At 39.8% G+C, this 14,488-nt stretch overlaps 1 protein-coding gene across 2 annotated transcripts in view; it reads right to left on the bottom strand.

Annotated features, from left to right (window-relative positions):
- Positions 1–14,488, bottom strand: part of Plcb1 (phospholipase C beta 1) — a 711,278-nt gene that overhangs the window by 186,702 nt on the left and 510,088 nt on the right. For both annotated transcript variants that reach the window (NM_001077641.2, XM_017591467.3), the window contains exon 10: positions 5,852–5,998. In NM_001077641.2, coding sequence (NP_001071109.1) covers positions 5,852–5,998 — 147 coding nt within the window. The remainder of the gene's footprint in view (positions 1–5,851; positions 5,999–14,488) is intronic.

Below are 14,488 nucleotides of genomic sequence, written 5' to 3'. Positions count from 1 at the left end.
TGACTATATAAAGTTCTGCCCTGGGAAAGGTTTTTATGTTATTGCTGGATATTTTTGTTTGTTTGTTTGTTTGTTTGGTATTTGGGTTCTGGATTTTTTTCTCCTCAAGTCATTGGGATTGACTTGGAGAGAAGCAATAACTTAAAACACACTCACTACAGAGTCACTGGCAAGGCTGTCCAAAACTCCCAAAAGTGACCACTGTAACTGATAATCAGCTCATTCTACTCGTAGTATTTTTATTAATCTCATGTATTTTTCCTTTTGCATCCACCCAAATTTTTAATGAGATGTAGTAACAGGGAGAGGAAATAACAGTCAGAGCTTTCCAAACGGATTCACTTCTCCTGCTGTATAGTTTTAATTTTTACGGTCCCTTTGAAAGTTCAGAAGAAAACAATCCACATTTTGCAAGTCTTCTTGTTTGGATTGGAGTGGGTGCCTCAGAAATACAAGTTCTGAAAATGCTTTAAGGGAAGTGGAGTGGTGGTAGGGCGCCTTTGGATTGCCTGGGTCATTCTGTCTTAATTCTTATAACCAGAACACAGACCTGCCGGTGCCTCCCTCTCCCTGTGCCCAGCCTTGCTTAGGCTCATGTGAGCAGGAACCCTCCTTGGGCTACCACAAACATACTGCTTCAACAAAATAAGGTTTATGTAAAGTTTCCATTTGTCTTAGAAATGGAGATGAAGCACAGGTATGCACCTGAAGGAATCCAAGATGGCGGACAGGCGAGGGGCCTGCGAGGCACGTTGAAAATCTAGTTTCTTAGTTGTTGGCTTTCAGATTTAATTGGATCTGCATTAGGCTTTGACTGTGTATGTGTTTACATGTTTACAGCGTGTTTAACTCATTTGAGGGCATTTGGGTTTTTATACCAGAGACGTTCCCATTTACTCAAAGGCCCTCTGGGAAATAGGAATGCTGTATTCATTCTGTGTGTAATTAAAGCATCAAACCTCCTACTGGTATATGAAACAAAGGCACATTTTTTAACCATGAATCCAAAAAGGGTTGAAAAGCCTATGAAAACTGTTTCCTCCCTCTCTCCTTTCCTTCTCCCTTTCCTTCCCTCTCTCCCCCTCCTTTCCTTCCTCTTTTTTCTTTCCTACCTTCTTCCCCTCCCCTCCTGATTACGTTATTCCCCTCAATTCTCCCACAGGAGAGAGAATGCTTTGTCTTGAACTTGAAAAGTGTAATGTGGTGAGAATATGTTTGATCTAATTCAAATCCGTTCAATGCAGACCACGGCATGATAATAACTCAGAAGACAGAGCAAGAAAAACAAGTAGACTACTCAAGATCACGACAGAAGTTAGCGGCAGCTGATGTTACTAGAATCAAATAGTGAGTCAGAATTAATCAGAGTCATGTTATGTTAATTAGATACAAAATGGGAAGAGGCTGATTTGAACTCTTTTTTTCCCCCAGAAAATAGTCAGAGGGTTGGGGGTCTCACTCATTGGTAGAGCATTTGCCTAACATGAGCTGCTCCAGGTTCCATGCCTAGTTAAATGGGGGGAAAGGGGAGTCCTATTTCCTGGTAGTTAAACATCATAACTTCTCAGAACTGTTAGCCATTGATGTGCCATTACCCTTTATGGTTTTCATTACTGTACAATCACTGTAGAAAGTGATGGGCTTCATTAGGACAATTCCATGCATGGTTGTCATGGTTATATTTTGATCAGACTTTGATCTTCTTTGTCCCATTAACCCTCTCTTGTCCTTCTCCCTTCTCCTTCCTCCTGTTACCTGATCACAGAAGTTCCCCTTTCAGGTCCCAGCATAGTGTCCTATCTGACTTCCGGTATGCATTTTTTAAGTGTGGATTTCACAGATGATACATGGTGATCTCTAGTTTATTCATTTTCCTGAGAAAAACAGCATTCTGTTCTTCCTTTCCGTCAAAGGTACTCCGCTGTGTTTAAATACCAAGTTTGCTTTGGCTACACTGAGTCACATCTTGGCTACCGTGAAGTTCCTCAGGACACAGATGTCCAGGAATTTCTGAGTTGGGTTTCTTCAGGCACACACACAAGAAAGATAGTTCCATTTTCAGATTCTATTGAAACCTGTATACCAATCTGGCATATTAGAGCTCAACCTCCATGATTAGGTTACAGAGTTATGTTGAGGAGGAAGATGTTAGTGAACGCCAAGAAATTAACTCATGTAAAAAACTTTGCTGAAATGCACTTTATAAAAAGAAACCATCAAGGGAATTTTGAACTATATTACTGCATGTTTCAATATTGAATAATTTTCCCATAAGTATTATTGTGTTACCAAGATGTAACTCAATATATAATCAGCAATTGCATATTATTAGGGTTGGTGGTAACTAGATATAATTGATGACAGACTAAAGTTACTGATGGGTGTTCAGCTATAGAATGAAAAATTTATGTTGAAAGACAGAACTGGAAGTACCTTTGTGACACATACCCTCAGAAGTGCCACATAAAAGTTTCTTTTCTAGATTTGGGTAGAACCTGTCACAAAAATCATTTGGAAATGGTGCCTCATAGCACAGGGTCCAGATTGCTATTAAAGTACTTTTCTCCCCTAGGAAAATGGGACTCATTGTGTGAGTCTGTGCCTGTGAGTGCATGCATGCACGTGTGCATGTACATACGTGTGCATGTACGCATGTGTGTATATGTGTGTATTGGGGGGCAGCATGGGCGGATGACAGAGATGTCTGATTCTGCTTGGATACAGGGAACTCAATGAGTCTTAAAGGCATTTTTAAAGATCACAAATCCTGTCAACAAGCTCCATGAAGGGGACAACAGAGACACCTGAGTACCAAAGGGAGAAAGGCTGTGTGTGAGATAGCACATCTTCAAAGGAAAGCCACACATCCACGTAACATGCAGAAAGATACTAAGTGATACATTCCAGGATGGCAAAGAAAGAATGCATATCCAATTAGTATGGACACCTAATCACTGTACCACTGCAGATACATGGGAAGCCAAGAATACAAATACTAATGCTGGAAGCATTTTTGGACGTCAAAGAATTGCCAATACATTACTTGGTACTGAAAATTATTCCACATATAGAAAATTTAGACACATATTTATTTCTTTTTAAAAAAAAATCCTGTCCTTAGTATGTGATAAAAACAAGAAGTAAGCAGTATCTTTTCACCTTCAGTTCCTTAGATTAAGTTTAAAAAGTTTATTTTTCTTTTCTTTTCTCCTCCTCATCTTTTTGGAGACAGGGTGTCAGTCATCATGTAGGTCTGGCTGATTTGGAAGTCAGTATATATCTAGGCTGATCTGAATTCTGCCTGCTTCTGCCTCTCAAGTGCTAGGTAGGATTAAAGGCAGGCACCACCACACCACCCAAAAAACTAAAACTGTATTTTTAACTTGGCATTTGATACACTTCCTTGAACTTCTATTTAAAAAAAAAAGGCATCCATACAAATTGTGACGTTCTTTCCAGTTGTAAATAGAGGTAACAGGTCACAGTTCCACTGGCAACATATGTGACTTTGTAACTAACAGAAATCACAGCTATTTAACAATTTATTTAAATTGTTTCAAACATCAAAACAGAGTCCTCGTATGTATTTAAAATTTGTTAACAAAAATATGTTACTTTAGTATAAACTATTTTAATACTGACAAAATATTAGTGAATTTTATTTTAATGCTAGATACTTTATTTCCATATATTTATACTCTGAGAAGGGTCCATAATCCTCACCAAGCTTACAATAGGTCAGTAGTACCAAACAAAGAAGGGGAAAATCCTTCATAGAGGATGATAAACATGGATGAGTGATCTGTGGTTTTTGTTTATTTGTTTGCTTGTAGTAGCACTGGTAGTAGTAGTCTTAATGAGCTGAATTCAAGGAAGGTGGCAGAGTAGACACTCTTCTTTTCTATGACTTTGTGTTTTTGTTTTTGTTAGGTTTTGGTTTATTTGTTTGTTTGTTGCTGTTGTTGTTTCTTAAAGTGTCACTATGCAGCCCTAGTTGTCCTGGACCTTGCTATATAGACCAGGCTGACCTTGGGATCATAAAGATCTGTCTGTCTCTGCACATCTCTTTCTTAAACATACGAGGCCTACAGTGGTCTTGAAGCAGGACTGAGAACTCTTTCAGATTTTCCCATTGAGGGCCTGGCTATGTCCCCTCTCTAGGGACCCAGGTAGGTTTATGACTTCCAATAAATGGCAGAATAACACAACTCACTGTGCTTTAGAAGCTAAGTTGGAAAAACTAGGCAAACTTTCTCCTGATTTTGTGTGCTTGTTCTGGCAGCACAGAGTTCATGTACCTTCCCCGGAGTCACCATGATACAGGGAAACCCAAGCAATGCCGTGAAGCCTCTTTCAGATAACACCTTCATAGCTTTGAGTCATTTCAGTTGAACTGGCAGACATGTAGGAGACAGTAACAGAAGGTTCCATCACAGAAGTGGTTTGTGTCATCTCCCACATCCTGATACTATGCCTGGAAGAAATCTAAGACATCCTAGGAACACAGATGAGCGGTGCCCTCTTTCCTTCATGACACGGTATGGCCATTATTTTATTCCATTGCACTGGATTGGTTTGCTATGTGGCAATGAGGGACTAGAATAAAGCTTAGGAGGAGTCCAGCAACAGCTAATTTGTGACATGAGTTTTTCTTAGTAGACACCACCAGTAGGAAAAAGCAGGTCAGAAAAGTTATGCAAGCTGTGTGATTCCCACAAGCTTCTAAACAGTGATGTAAAATTCCTATACTCCAGTACTGGCAAGATAGTTTCGAACTGTGTAGATTACCCTGAGATAGCCCATTCTGGCTGTCTCATGGTTATAGTGCTAACTTTGCTCATTCTCACTTAGTGCAGGAACAACACAGACATACTTGAGATTCGAGCAAAGGATAGACTAGGGAGATCTAGAGAATTGACTTCTGCCCTGTCACTCATGGGCAGATTGAAGTTTTCTTACATACCATATGTCTATCCAGTCCTTGAATCTCAAGTCTTTATGTGTATCACTGTGAGTCCAGCCTGCAGCACAAACTGAACACGCCCAGACCAGGCCTACCAGCGTGTCTACACAACCTGGAAGGTATGAGGCCCATCTATCTCCCTCAAACACCAAATAACACTCCAGGCTAAAGTTGTCTTACATCTGTTAGGATTACAAAGCAGGATGAGTATTAAGTTTGTTTGTCAAAGCTTCTCTTTTCTTTGTAAACCAGCAGCAGGGTTTCTCTAAGGACATTCTAAGGCTTGTGATTAGGGATGAAAACGTGCTTCTTTCCGATGATTCACCAAAAACCTTGCCAATGTTCACTTTAGGATCAATGTAAGACACTGTTTTCTCTCACTTTATTATTTATTTACTACTAAACCTGTCACTTAGAAAATGTCTGTTTATTTAATTTGAAGCCCTGCTTCACTGTGTATGAAAAGCCATTTGCCTCAGAGCAGGTTCAGAGCCCTTAAAGATGAGTATAACAGAGGATTAGGTAGGGTTGCCAATGGCTTTGTTCATTTTTTGTGGTGTTGGGTATAGGACAAGGCTTCCTGTACACTAACAGGCATTTGAACCATATTCCCTTGAGAAATGCCTATAAGTTCACTGTACACTTAATTCTATTAAACAAAATTCCATAGCTCAGAAAACATTAGATACCACTACAGTCTGGGAGACTTTAAAAACAACATAAACTGCACGCAGAGGATGGGACAACTTCACAAATACGCCCAGGGTGGCTTCTACCCAGAGAGGTCAGCAAGGCAACCCAAGCCCACAGAGGCCATGCCCAGGCCAAAGGAAACATTTGTTTTCTGACAACAGACACTAGAAATATCAGAAATTGCATCCCACGTACCTGTGAGGTAGGTGTTGTGTGAGGAATTGATGAAATAGTGAGACAGGGGCTGAGACATGTCTTCGTTCAAATCCAGTTTCTCAGGTGAAACGACTCCATTTTCTTCTCCGCTCAGGTAGCGCATGAATCCATCCACTGACATCTGCCCTGGAGAAAGTGGATTTAAAGGCATGTGAGAGGCTCACCGTTCCGATACTGGTGGGCGTTACTGGTGGGGTCAGCTTGCACGGATCCATCCCAAACAAACAAAACCCACTCTCAGCATCCAAGGAAAAGACAGAGGACATAGTTGTTTATTAATATGGACCCATATTTGTCTAGGATCATGCTGTGTTCTGCCACTCTCTCCATATGAATTAAGAATTCTAATGAATTAAGGATCTCCATATGAATTAAGATTATTCTGATGCTTCCTCACTTTTCAGATGATTTAAACACAGACTTTCTTCTTTTAAATATGACAACGACTATCAAGTTAATAAATTCCAAAAGGAAGGGTTAACTCTGGGTAAATCACCTTGAGATGGTTTTCCAAATTTTCCATTAAGAATATAAATTGCTTTTAGTTTTATAATAAAAAAATGAATGATTATTTAACTTTAAATTAAAAGTGTTCAAATTATTTTCCCCTTACACAAAATAAAGGTAAAATAAAGATGATTTATGCTTTACATAACAAACCGAAAGCAAAACCCGCGGAGTCCAGCCTGCAGCAGCTCTCTGCTCCCAGACCCCGTGGGAGAGAGACCTCACAGCCGGATCAGGTGGGCAGTCCTGAGGCTGCAGAGTGGAAGAGACCACCAACACTGCCCACCCCTGCCCACATCCCTGGCCCAAGAGGAAACTGTATACGGCCTCTGGGTTCCCGCAGAGGAGGGCCCAGGAGCAGGAGGACCGCTGCGCCTGAGACACCGCCAGAATCTGAAGGAACAGACCGGATAAACAGTTCTCTGCAGCCAGATCCCGTGGGAGGGAGAGCTAAACCTTCAGAGAGGCAGACACGCCTGGGAAACCAGAAGAGACTGCACTCTGCACACATCTCGGACGCCAGAGGAAAAGACCAAGCAACACCCCACGAGCAAACTTGAGCCTCGGGACCACAGGTAAGACCAACTTTTCTGCTGCAAGTGACCTGCCTGGTGAACTCAAGACACAGGAACAGCTGAAGACAGCTGTAGAGGGGAAAAACTACACGCCCGAAAGCAGAACACTCTGTCCCCATAACTGGCTGAAAGAAAACAGCAAAACAGGTCTACAGCACTCCTGACACACAGGCTTATAGGACAGTTTAGCCACTGTCAGAAATAGCAGAACAAAGTAACACTACAGATAATCTGATGGCAAGAGGCAAGCGCAAGAACCCAAGCAACAGAAACCAAGACTACATGGCATCATCAGAGCCCAATTCTCCCACCAAAACAAACATGGAATATCCAAACACACCAGAAAAGCAAGACCTAGTTTCAAAAACATATTTGATCATGATGCTGGAGGACTTCAAGAAAGACGTGAAGAACTCCCTTAGAGAACAAGTAGAAGCCTACAGAGAGGAATCACAAAAATCCCTGAAAGAATTCCAGGAAAACACAATCAAACAGTTGAAGGAATTAAAAATGGAAATAGAAGCAATCAAGAAAGAACACATGGACACAACCCTGGATATAGAAAACCAAAAGAAGAGACAAGGAGCTGTAGATACAAGCTTCACCAACAGAATACAAGAAATGGAAGAGAGAATCTCAGGAGCAGAAGATTCCATAGAAATCACTGACTCAACTGTCAAAGATAATGTAAAGCTGAAAAAGCTACTGGTCCAAAACATACAGGAAATCCAGGACTCAATGAGAAGATCAAACCTAAGGATAATAGGTATAGAAGAGAGTGAAGACTCCCAGCTCAAAGGACCAGTAAATATCTTCAACAAAATCATAGAAGAAAACTTCCTTAACCTAAAAAATGAGATACCCATAGGCATACAAGAAGCCTACAGAACTCCAAATAGATTGGACCAGAAAAGAAACACCTCCCGTCACATAATTGTCAAAACACCAAACGCACAAAATAAAGAAAGAATAGTAAAAGCAGTAAGGGAAAAATGTCAAGTAACATAGAAAGGCAGACCTATCAGAATCACACCAGACTTTTCGCCAGAAACTATGAAGGCCAGAAGATCCTGGACAGATGTCATACAGACCCTAAGAGAACACAAATGCCAGCCCAGGTTACTGTATCCTACAAAACTCTCAATTAACATAGATGGAGAAGCCAAGATATTCCATGACAAAACCAAATTTACACAATATCTTTCTACAGATCCAGCACTACAAAGGATAATAAATGGTAAAGCCCAACATAAGGAGGCAAACTATACCCTAGAAGAAGCAAGAAACTAATCGTCTTGGCAACAAAACAAAGAGGAGAAAAGCACACAAACATAACCTCACATCCAAATATGAATATAACAGGAAGCAATAATCACTATTCCTTAATATCTCTCAACATCAATGGCCTCAACTCCCCAATAAAAAGACATAGATTAACAAACTGGATACGCAACGAGGACCCTGCATTCTGGTGCCTACAGGAAACACACCTCAGAGACAAAGACAGACACTACCTCAGAGTGAAAGGCTGGAAAAAAACTTTCCAAGCAAATGGTCAGAAGAAGCAAGCTGGAGTAGCCATTCTAATATCAAACAAAATCTATTTTCAACTAAAAGTCATCAAAAAAGATAAGGAAGGACACTTCATATTCATCAAAGGAAAAATCCACCAAGATGAACCCTCAATCCTAAATATCTATGCCCCAAATACAAGGGCACCTACATACGTAAAAGAAACCTTACTAAAGCTCAAAACACACATTGCACCTCACACAATAACAGTAGGAGATTTCAACACCCCACTCTCATCAATGGACAGATCATGGAAACAGAAATTAAACAGAGACGTAGACAGACTAAGAGAAGTCATGAGCCAAATGGACTTAACAGATATTTACAGAACATTCTATCCTAAAGTAAAAGGATATACCTTCTTCTCAGCTCCTCATGGTACTTTCTCCAAAATTGACCATATAATTGGTCAAAAAACGGGCCTCAACATGTACAGAAAGATAGAAATAATCCCATGCGTGCTATCAGACCACCACGGCCTAAAACTGGTCTTCAATAACAATAAGGGAAGAATGCCCACATATACGTGGAAATTGAACAATGCTCTACTCAATGATAACCTGGTCAAGGAAGAAATAAAGAAAGAAATTAAAGACTTTTTAGAATTTAATGAAAATTATGGTACAACATACCCAAACTTATGGGACACAATGAAAGCTGTGCTAAGAGGAAAATTCATAGCACTGAGTGCCTGAATGAAGAAACAGGAAAGAGCATATATCAGCAGCTTGACAGCACACCTAAAAGCTCTAGAACAAAAAGAAGCAAATACACCCAGGAGGAGTAGAAGGCAGGAAATAATCAAACTCAGAGCTGAAATCAACCAAGTAGAAACAAAAAGGACCATAGAAAGAATCAACAGAACCAAAAGTTGGTTCTTTGAGAAAATCAACAAGATAGATAAATCCTTAGCCAGACTAACGAGACGACACAGAGAGTGTGTCCAAATTAACAAAATCAGAAATGAAAAGGGAGACATAACTACAGATTCAGAGGAAATTCAAAAAATCATAAGATCTTACTATAAAAGCCTATATTCAACAAAACTTGAAAATCTGCAGGAAATGGACAATTTCCTAGACAGATACCAGGTACAGAAGTTAAATCAGGAACAGATAAACCAGTTAAACAACCCCATAACTCCTAAGGAAATAGAAGCAGTCATTAAGGGTCTCCCAACCAAAAAGAGCCCAGGTCCAGACGGGTTTAGTGCAGAATTCTATCAGACCTTCATAGAAGACCTCATACCAATATTATCCAAACTATTCCACAAAATTGAAACAGATGGAGCACTACCGAATTCCTTCTATGAAGCCACAATTACTCTTATAACTAAACCACACAAAGACCCAACAAAGAAAGAGAACTTCAGACCAATTTCCCTTATGAATATCGACGCAAAAATACTCAATAAAATTCTGGCAAACCGAATCCAAGAGCACATCAAAACAATCATCCACCATGATCAAGTAGGCTTCATCCCAGGCATGCAGGGATGGTTTAATATACGGAAAACCATCAATGTGATCCATTATATAAACAAACTGAAAGAACAAAAAACACATGATCATTTCATTAGATGCTGAGAAAGCATTTGACAAAATTCAACACCCCTTCATGATAAAAGTCCTGGAAAGAATAGGAATTCAAGGCCCATACCTAAACATAGTAAAAGCCATATACAGCAAACCAGTTGCTAACATTAAACTAAATGGAGAGAAACTTGAAGCAATCCCACTAAAATCAGGGACTAGACAAGGCTGCCCACTCTCTCCCTACTTATTCAATATAGTTCTTGAAGTTCTAGCCAGAGCAATCAGACAACAAAAGGAGGTCAAGGGGATACAGATCGGAAAAGAAGAGGTCAAAATATCACTATTTGCACATGATATGATAGTATATTTAAGTGATCCCAAAAGTTCCACCAGAGAACTACTAAAGCTGATAAACAACTTCAGCAAAGTGGCTGGGTATAAAATTAACTCAAATAAATCAGTAGCCTTCCTCTACACAAAAGAGAAACAAGCTGAGAAAGAAATTAGGGAAACGACACCCTTCATAATAGACCCAAATAATATAAAGTACCTCGGTGTGACTTTAACCAAGCAAGTAAAAGATTTGTACAATAAGAACTTCAAGACACTGAAGAAAGAAATTGAAGAAGACCTCAGAAGATGGAAAAATCTCCCATGCTCATGGATTGGCAGGATTAATATAGTAAAAATGGCCATTTTACCAAAAGCGATCTACAGATTCAATGCAATCCCCATCAAAATACCAATCCAATTCTTCAAAGCGTTAGACAGAACAATTTGCAAATTCATCTGGAATAACAAATAACCCAGGATAGCTAAAACTATCCTCAACAATAAAAGGACTTCAGGGGGAATCACTATCCCTGAACTCAAGCAGTATTACAGGAGCAATAGTGATAAAAACTGCATGGTATTGGTACAGAGACAGACAGATAGACCAATGGAATAGAATTGAAGACCCAGAAATGAGCCCACACACCTATGGTCACTTGATTTTTGACAAAGGAGCCAAAGCGATGCAATGGAAAAAAGATAGGATTTTCAGCAAATGGTGCTGGTTCAACTGGAGGTCAACATGTAGAAGAATGCAGATCGATCCATGCTTATCACCCTGTACAAAGCTTAAGTCCAAGTGGATCAAGGACCTCCACATCAAGCCAGACACACTCAAACTAATAAAAGAAAAACTAGTGAAGCATCTGGAACACATGAGCACTGGAAAAAATTTCCTGAACAATACACCAATGGCTTATGCTCTAAGATCAAGAATCGACAAATGTGATCTCATAAAACTGCAAAGCTTCTGTAAGGCAAAGGACACTGTGGTTAGGACAAAACGGCAACCAACAGATTGGGAAAAGATCTTTACCAATCCTACAACAGATAGAGGCCTTATATCCAAAATATACAAAGAACTCAAGAAGTTAGACCGCAGGGAGACAAATAACCCTATTAAAAAATGGGGCTCAGAGCTAAACAAAGAATTCACAGCTGAGGAATGTCGAATGGCAGAGAAACACCTAAAGAAATGTTCAACATCTTTAGTCATAAGGGAAATGCAAATCAAAACAACCCTGAGATTTCACCTCACACCAGTGAGAATGGCTAAGATCAAAAACTCAAGTGACAGCAGATGCTGGAGAGGATGTGGAGAAAGAGGAACACTCCTCCATTGTTGGTGGGGTTGCAGACTGATACAACCATTCTGGAAATCAGTCTGGAGGTTCCTCAGAAAATTGGACATTGAACTGCCTGAGAACCCAGCTATACCTCTCTTGGGCATAACCCAAAAGATGCCCCAACATATAAAAAGACACGTGCTCCACTATGTTCATCGCAGTCTTATTTATAATAGCCAGAAGCTGGAAAGAACCCAGATGCCCTTCAACAGAGGAATGGATACAGAAAATGTGGTACATCTACACAATGGAATATTACTCAGCTATCTAAAAGAATGACTTTATGAAATTCGTAGGCAAATGGTTGGAACTGGAAAATATCATCCTGAGTGAGCTAACCCAATCACAGAAACACACACATGGTATGCACTCATTGATAAGTGGCTATTAGCCCAAATGCATGAATTACCCTAGATGCCTAGAACAAATGAAACTCAAGACGGATGATCAAAATGTGAATGCTTCACTCCTTCTTTAAAAGGTGAACAAGAATACCCTTGGGAGGGAATAGAGAGGCAAAGATTAAAACAGACACAGAAGGAACACCCATTCAGAGCCTTTCCCACATGTGGCCCATACATATAGAGCCACCCAATTAGACAAGATGGATGAAGCAAAGAAGTGCAGGCCGACAGGAGCCGGATGTAGATCGCTCCTGAGAGACACAGCCAGAATACAGCAAATACAGAGGCGAATGCCAGCAGCAAACCACTGAACTGAGAATAGGACCCCCGTTGAAGGAATCAAAGAAAGAACTGGAAGAGCTTGAAGGGGCTCGAGACCCCATATGTACAACAACGCCAAGCAACCAGAGTTTCCAGGGACTAAGCCACTACCTAAAGACTATACATGGACTGACCCTGGACTCTGACCTCATAGGTAGCAATGAATATCCTAGTAAGAGCACCAGTGGAAGGGGAAACCCTGGGTCCTGCTAAGACTGAACCCCCCAGTGAACTAGACTGTTGGGGGGAGGGCGGCAATGGGGGGAGGGTGAGAAGGGGAACACCCATAAGGAAGGGGAGGTGGGAGGGGGATGTTTGCCCGGAAACCGGGAAAGGGAATACCACTCGAAATGTATATAAGAAATACTCAAGTTAATTGAAAAAAACAACAACAACAACAACAACAACAAAAAAAACCACGAAAGCATATAGAAGGGAAGGGGAGAGCTCTGGGCTTTGTATTTACACATTTACTTCAGATAGAAAAAATGAGACTTTCATGTTATAAGTCAACTTAGAAACTTGTCTTTTCTTATAACATTTTGAACAGGCACTGCTAAATATTGAGACCATTGTTTTATTTCACCATTATGGATGTGAAATCCAAAGATAGGATTTGCACATATTTAGAGAGCACAATCTGAAGCCATATTACAAGGACGAGATAATCTCTAGTTTTCGCTTCAGCAGTCACAGGTGTACAGAGCCTAACCACAGCACATTTCTTCACCTTTGCAATCCAAGCTTCAAAACAATAGCCAAGGAATGGGAAATGAAGGTGTGTCAGTAAAGGGTAGGGGTAGCAAATCTGATTATCTTGTTGAAACAGTTTCGTGTTAATTTAAAAGTGTTATCTCTTCATAGAAGACATTTAGCAATTGAGATAAGCAGAGAGAAAAACACTTTTCTAAACATCTAACTGTTCCTTCCGAAGAACAGACTTTGGAATCTTTACTGTGTATCATCAAAAGGGTAGGGGTGTGTGTGTGAGTGTGTGTGTGTGCGTGTGTGTGTGTGTGTGTGTGTGTGTGTGTATTTTAACAGGATGCAAGTGTGTGCATATATATCTAACACAGTTCAGTAATTTGTTGTGAATTAAATGAATGATATGTTATAAATATTTTTTATCACAAAGTAAATTTTCCCAAGGTCAATGCTTAACTTGAATTCCTAAAATACATACCTACTTATATTTTATATAAGTTAAAATAAGATAAGGCAATAGGCTATTATTATTGGTTATTTAAATTTGTTTCAAATATTTTCGTAAGCATAAATGACACTGTGTTAAATGCTATGTCAGTTAAGTCTTTATACCCACACTTAATTCCTTTTGTAAGCTGCGTGGTCAGGAACAGAACTATCGATTGAGAATATTCATGTCATTGTGGCTTTGAATGAAGATCACTACATTTTTTTAGGTGTGCAATTTATAAACAGCAGAGTTAACCATAACATTTTACCATAGTAAATCCTTTTCACACCTAATATATTTTTTAAGATAACATACAAAATCCTGGGAATATTATAGTTAAATCAATGTTAATATCATTCAAGAATGAATGAATGAATGGACAGAAGCTTGACTATTGGCTCTCTAAAGACTCTCTATTCTATGAAAGAAACATAAATTTTTTACATTTGATTTATCACCGTCATGGTCTGTGGACATGCATGATGCAGGAGTTTAGATGCATACGCCATAGAACATGTGAGGCGGGTCGGACAGCTCTGTGGAGTAGGTTTTTTTTTCCACCTTTACATGAGTTCCAGGGACTGAATACAGGTCACCAGGCTTCCTCATCGAGCATTGGCTAAATTATTTTGCCAGAGTAGAAAGAAACATTTAAACACATGCTCAAATGGAAATAAGTATTTGCACCACAAACTGCTAAAACCAGACTCCAACGTGGGTCTCAATAGTTTTTGTAATGGTAACAGAGAGGTAACAAGAAGTCCTTTTGTTGGAGACAGAAAGAAGATATAAAAGCTTTAACTGGCATGTTTGTGACCTACAGCAGTG

Source organism: Rattus norvegicus, chromosome 3, assembly GCF_036323735.1.
Source record: "Rattus norvegicus strain BN/NHsdMcwi chromosome 3, GRCr8, whole genome shotgun sequence".
In the NCBI taxonomy this organism is placed as follows: Eukaryota; Metazoa; Chordata; class Mammalia; order Rodentia; family Muridae; genus Rattus; species Rattus norvegicus.
Note: the sequence above shows the minus strand (reverse complement) of the source record. Positions and strands in the feature narration are given on the sequence as shown.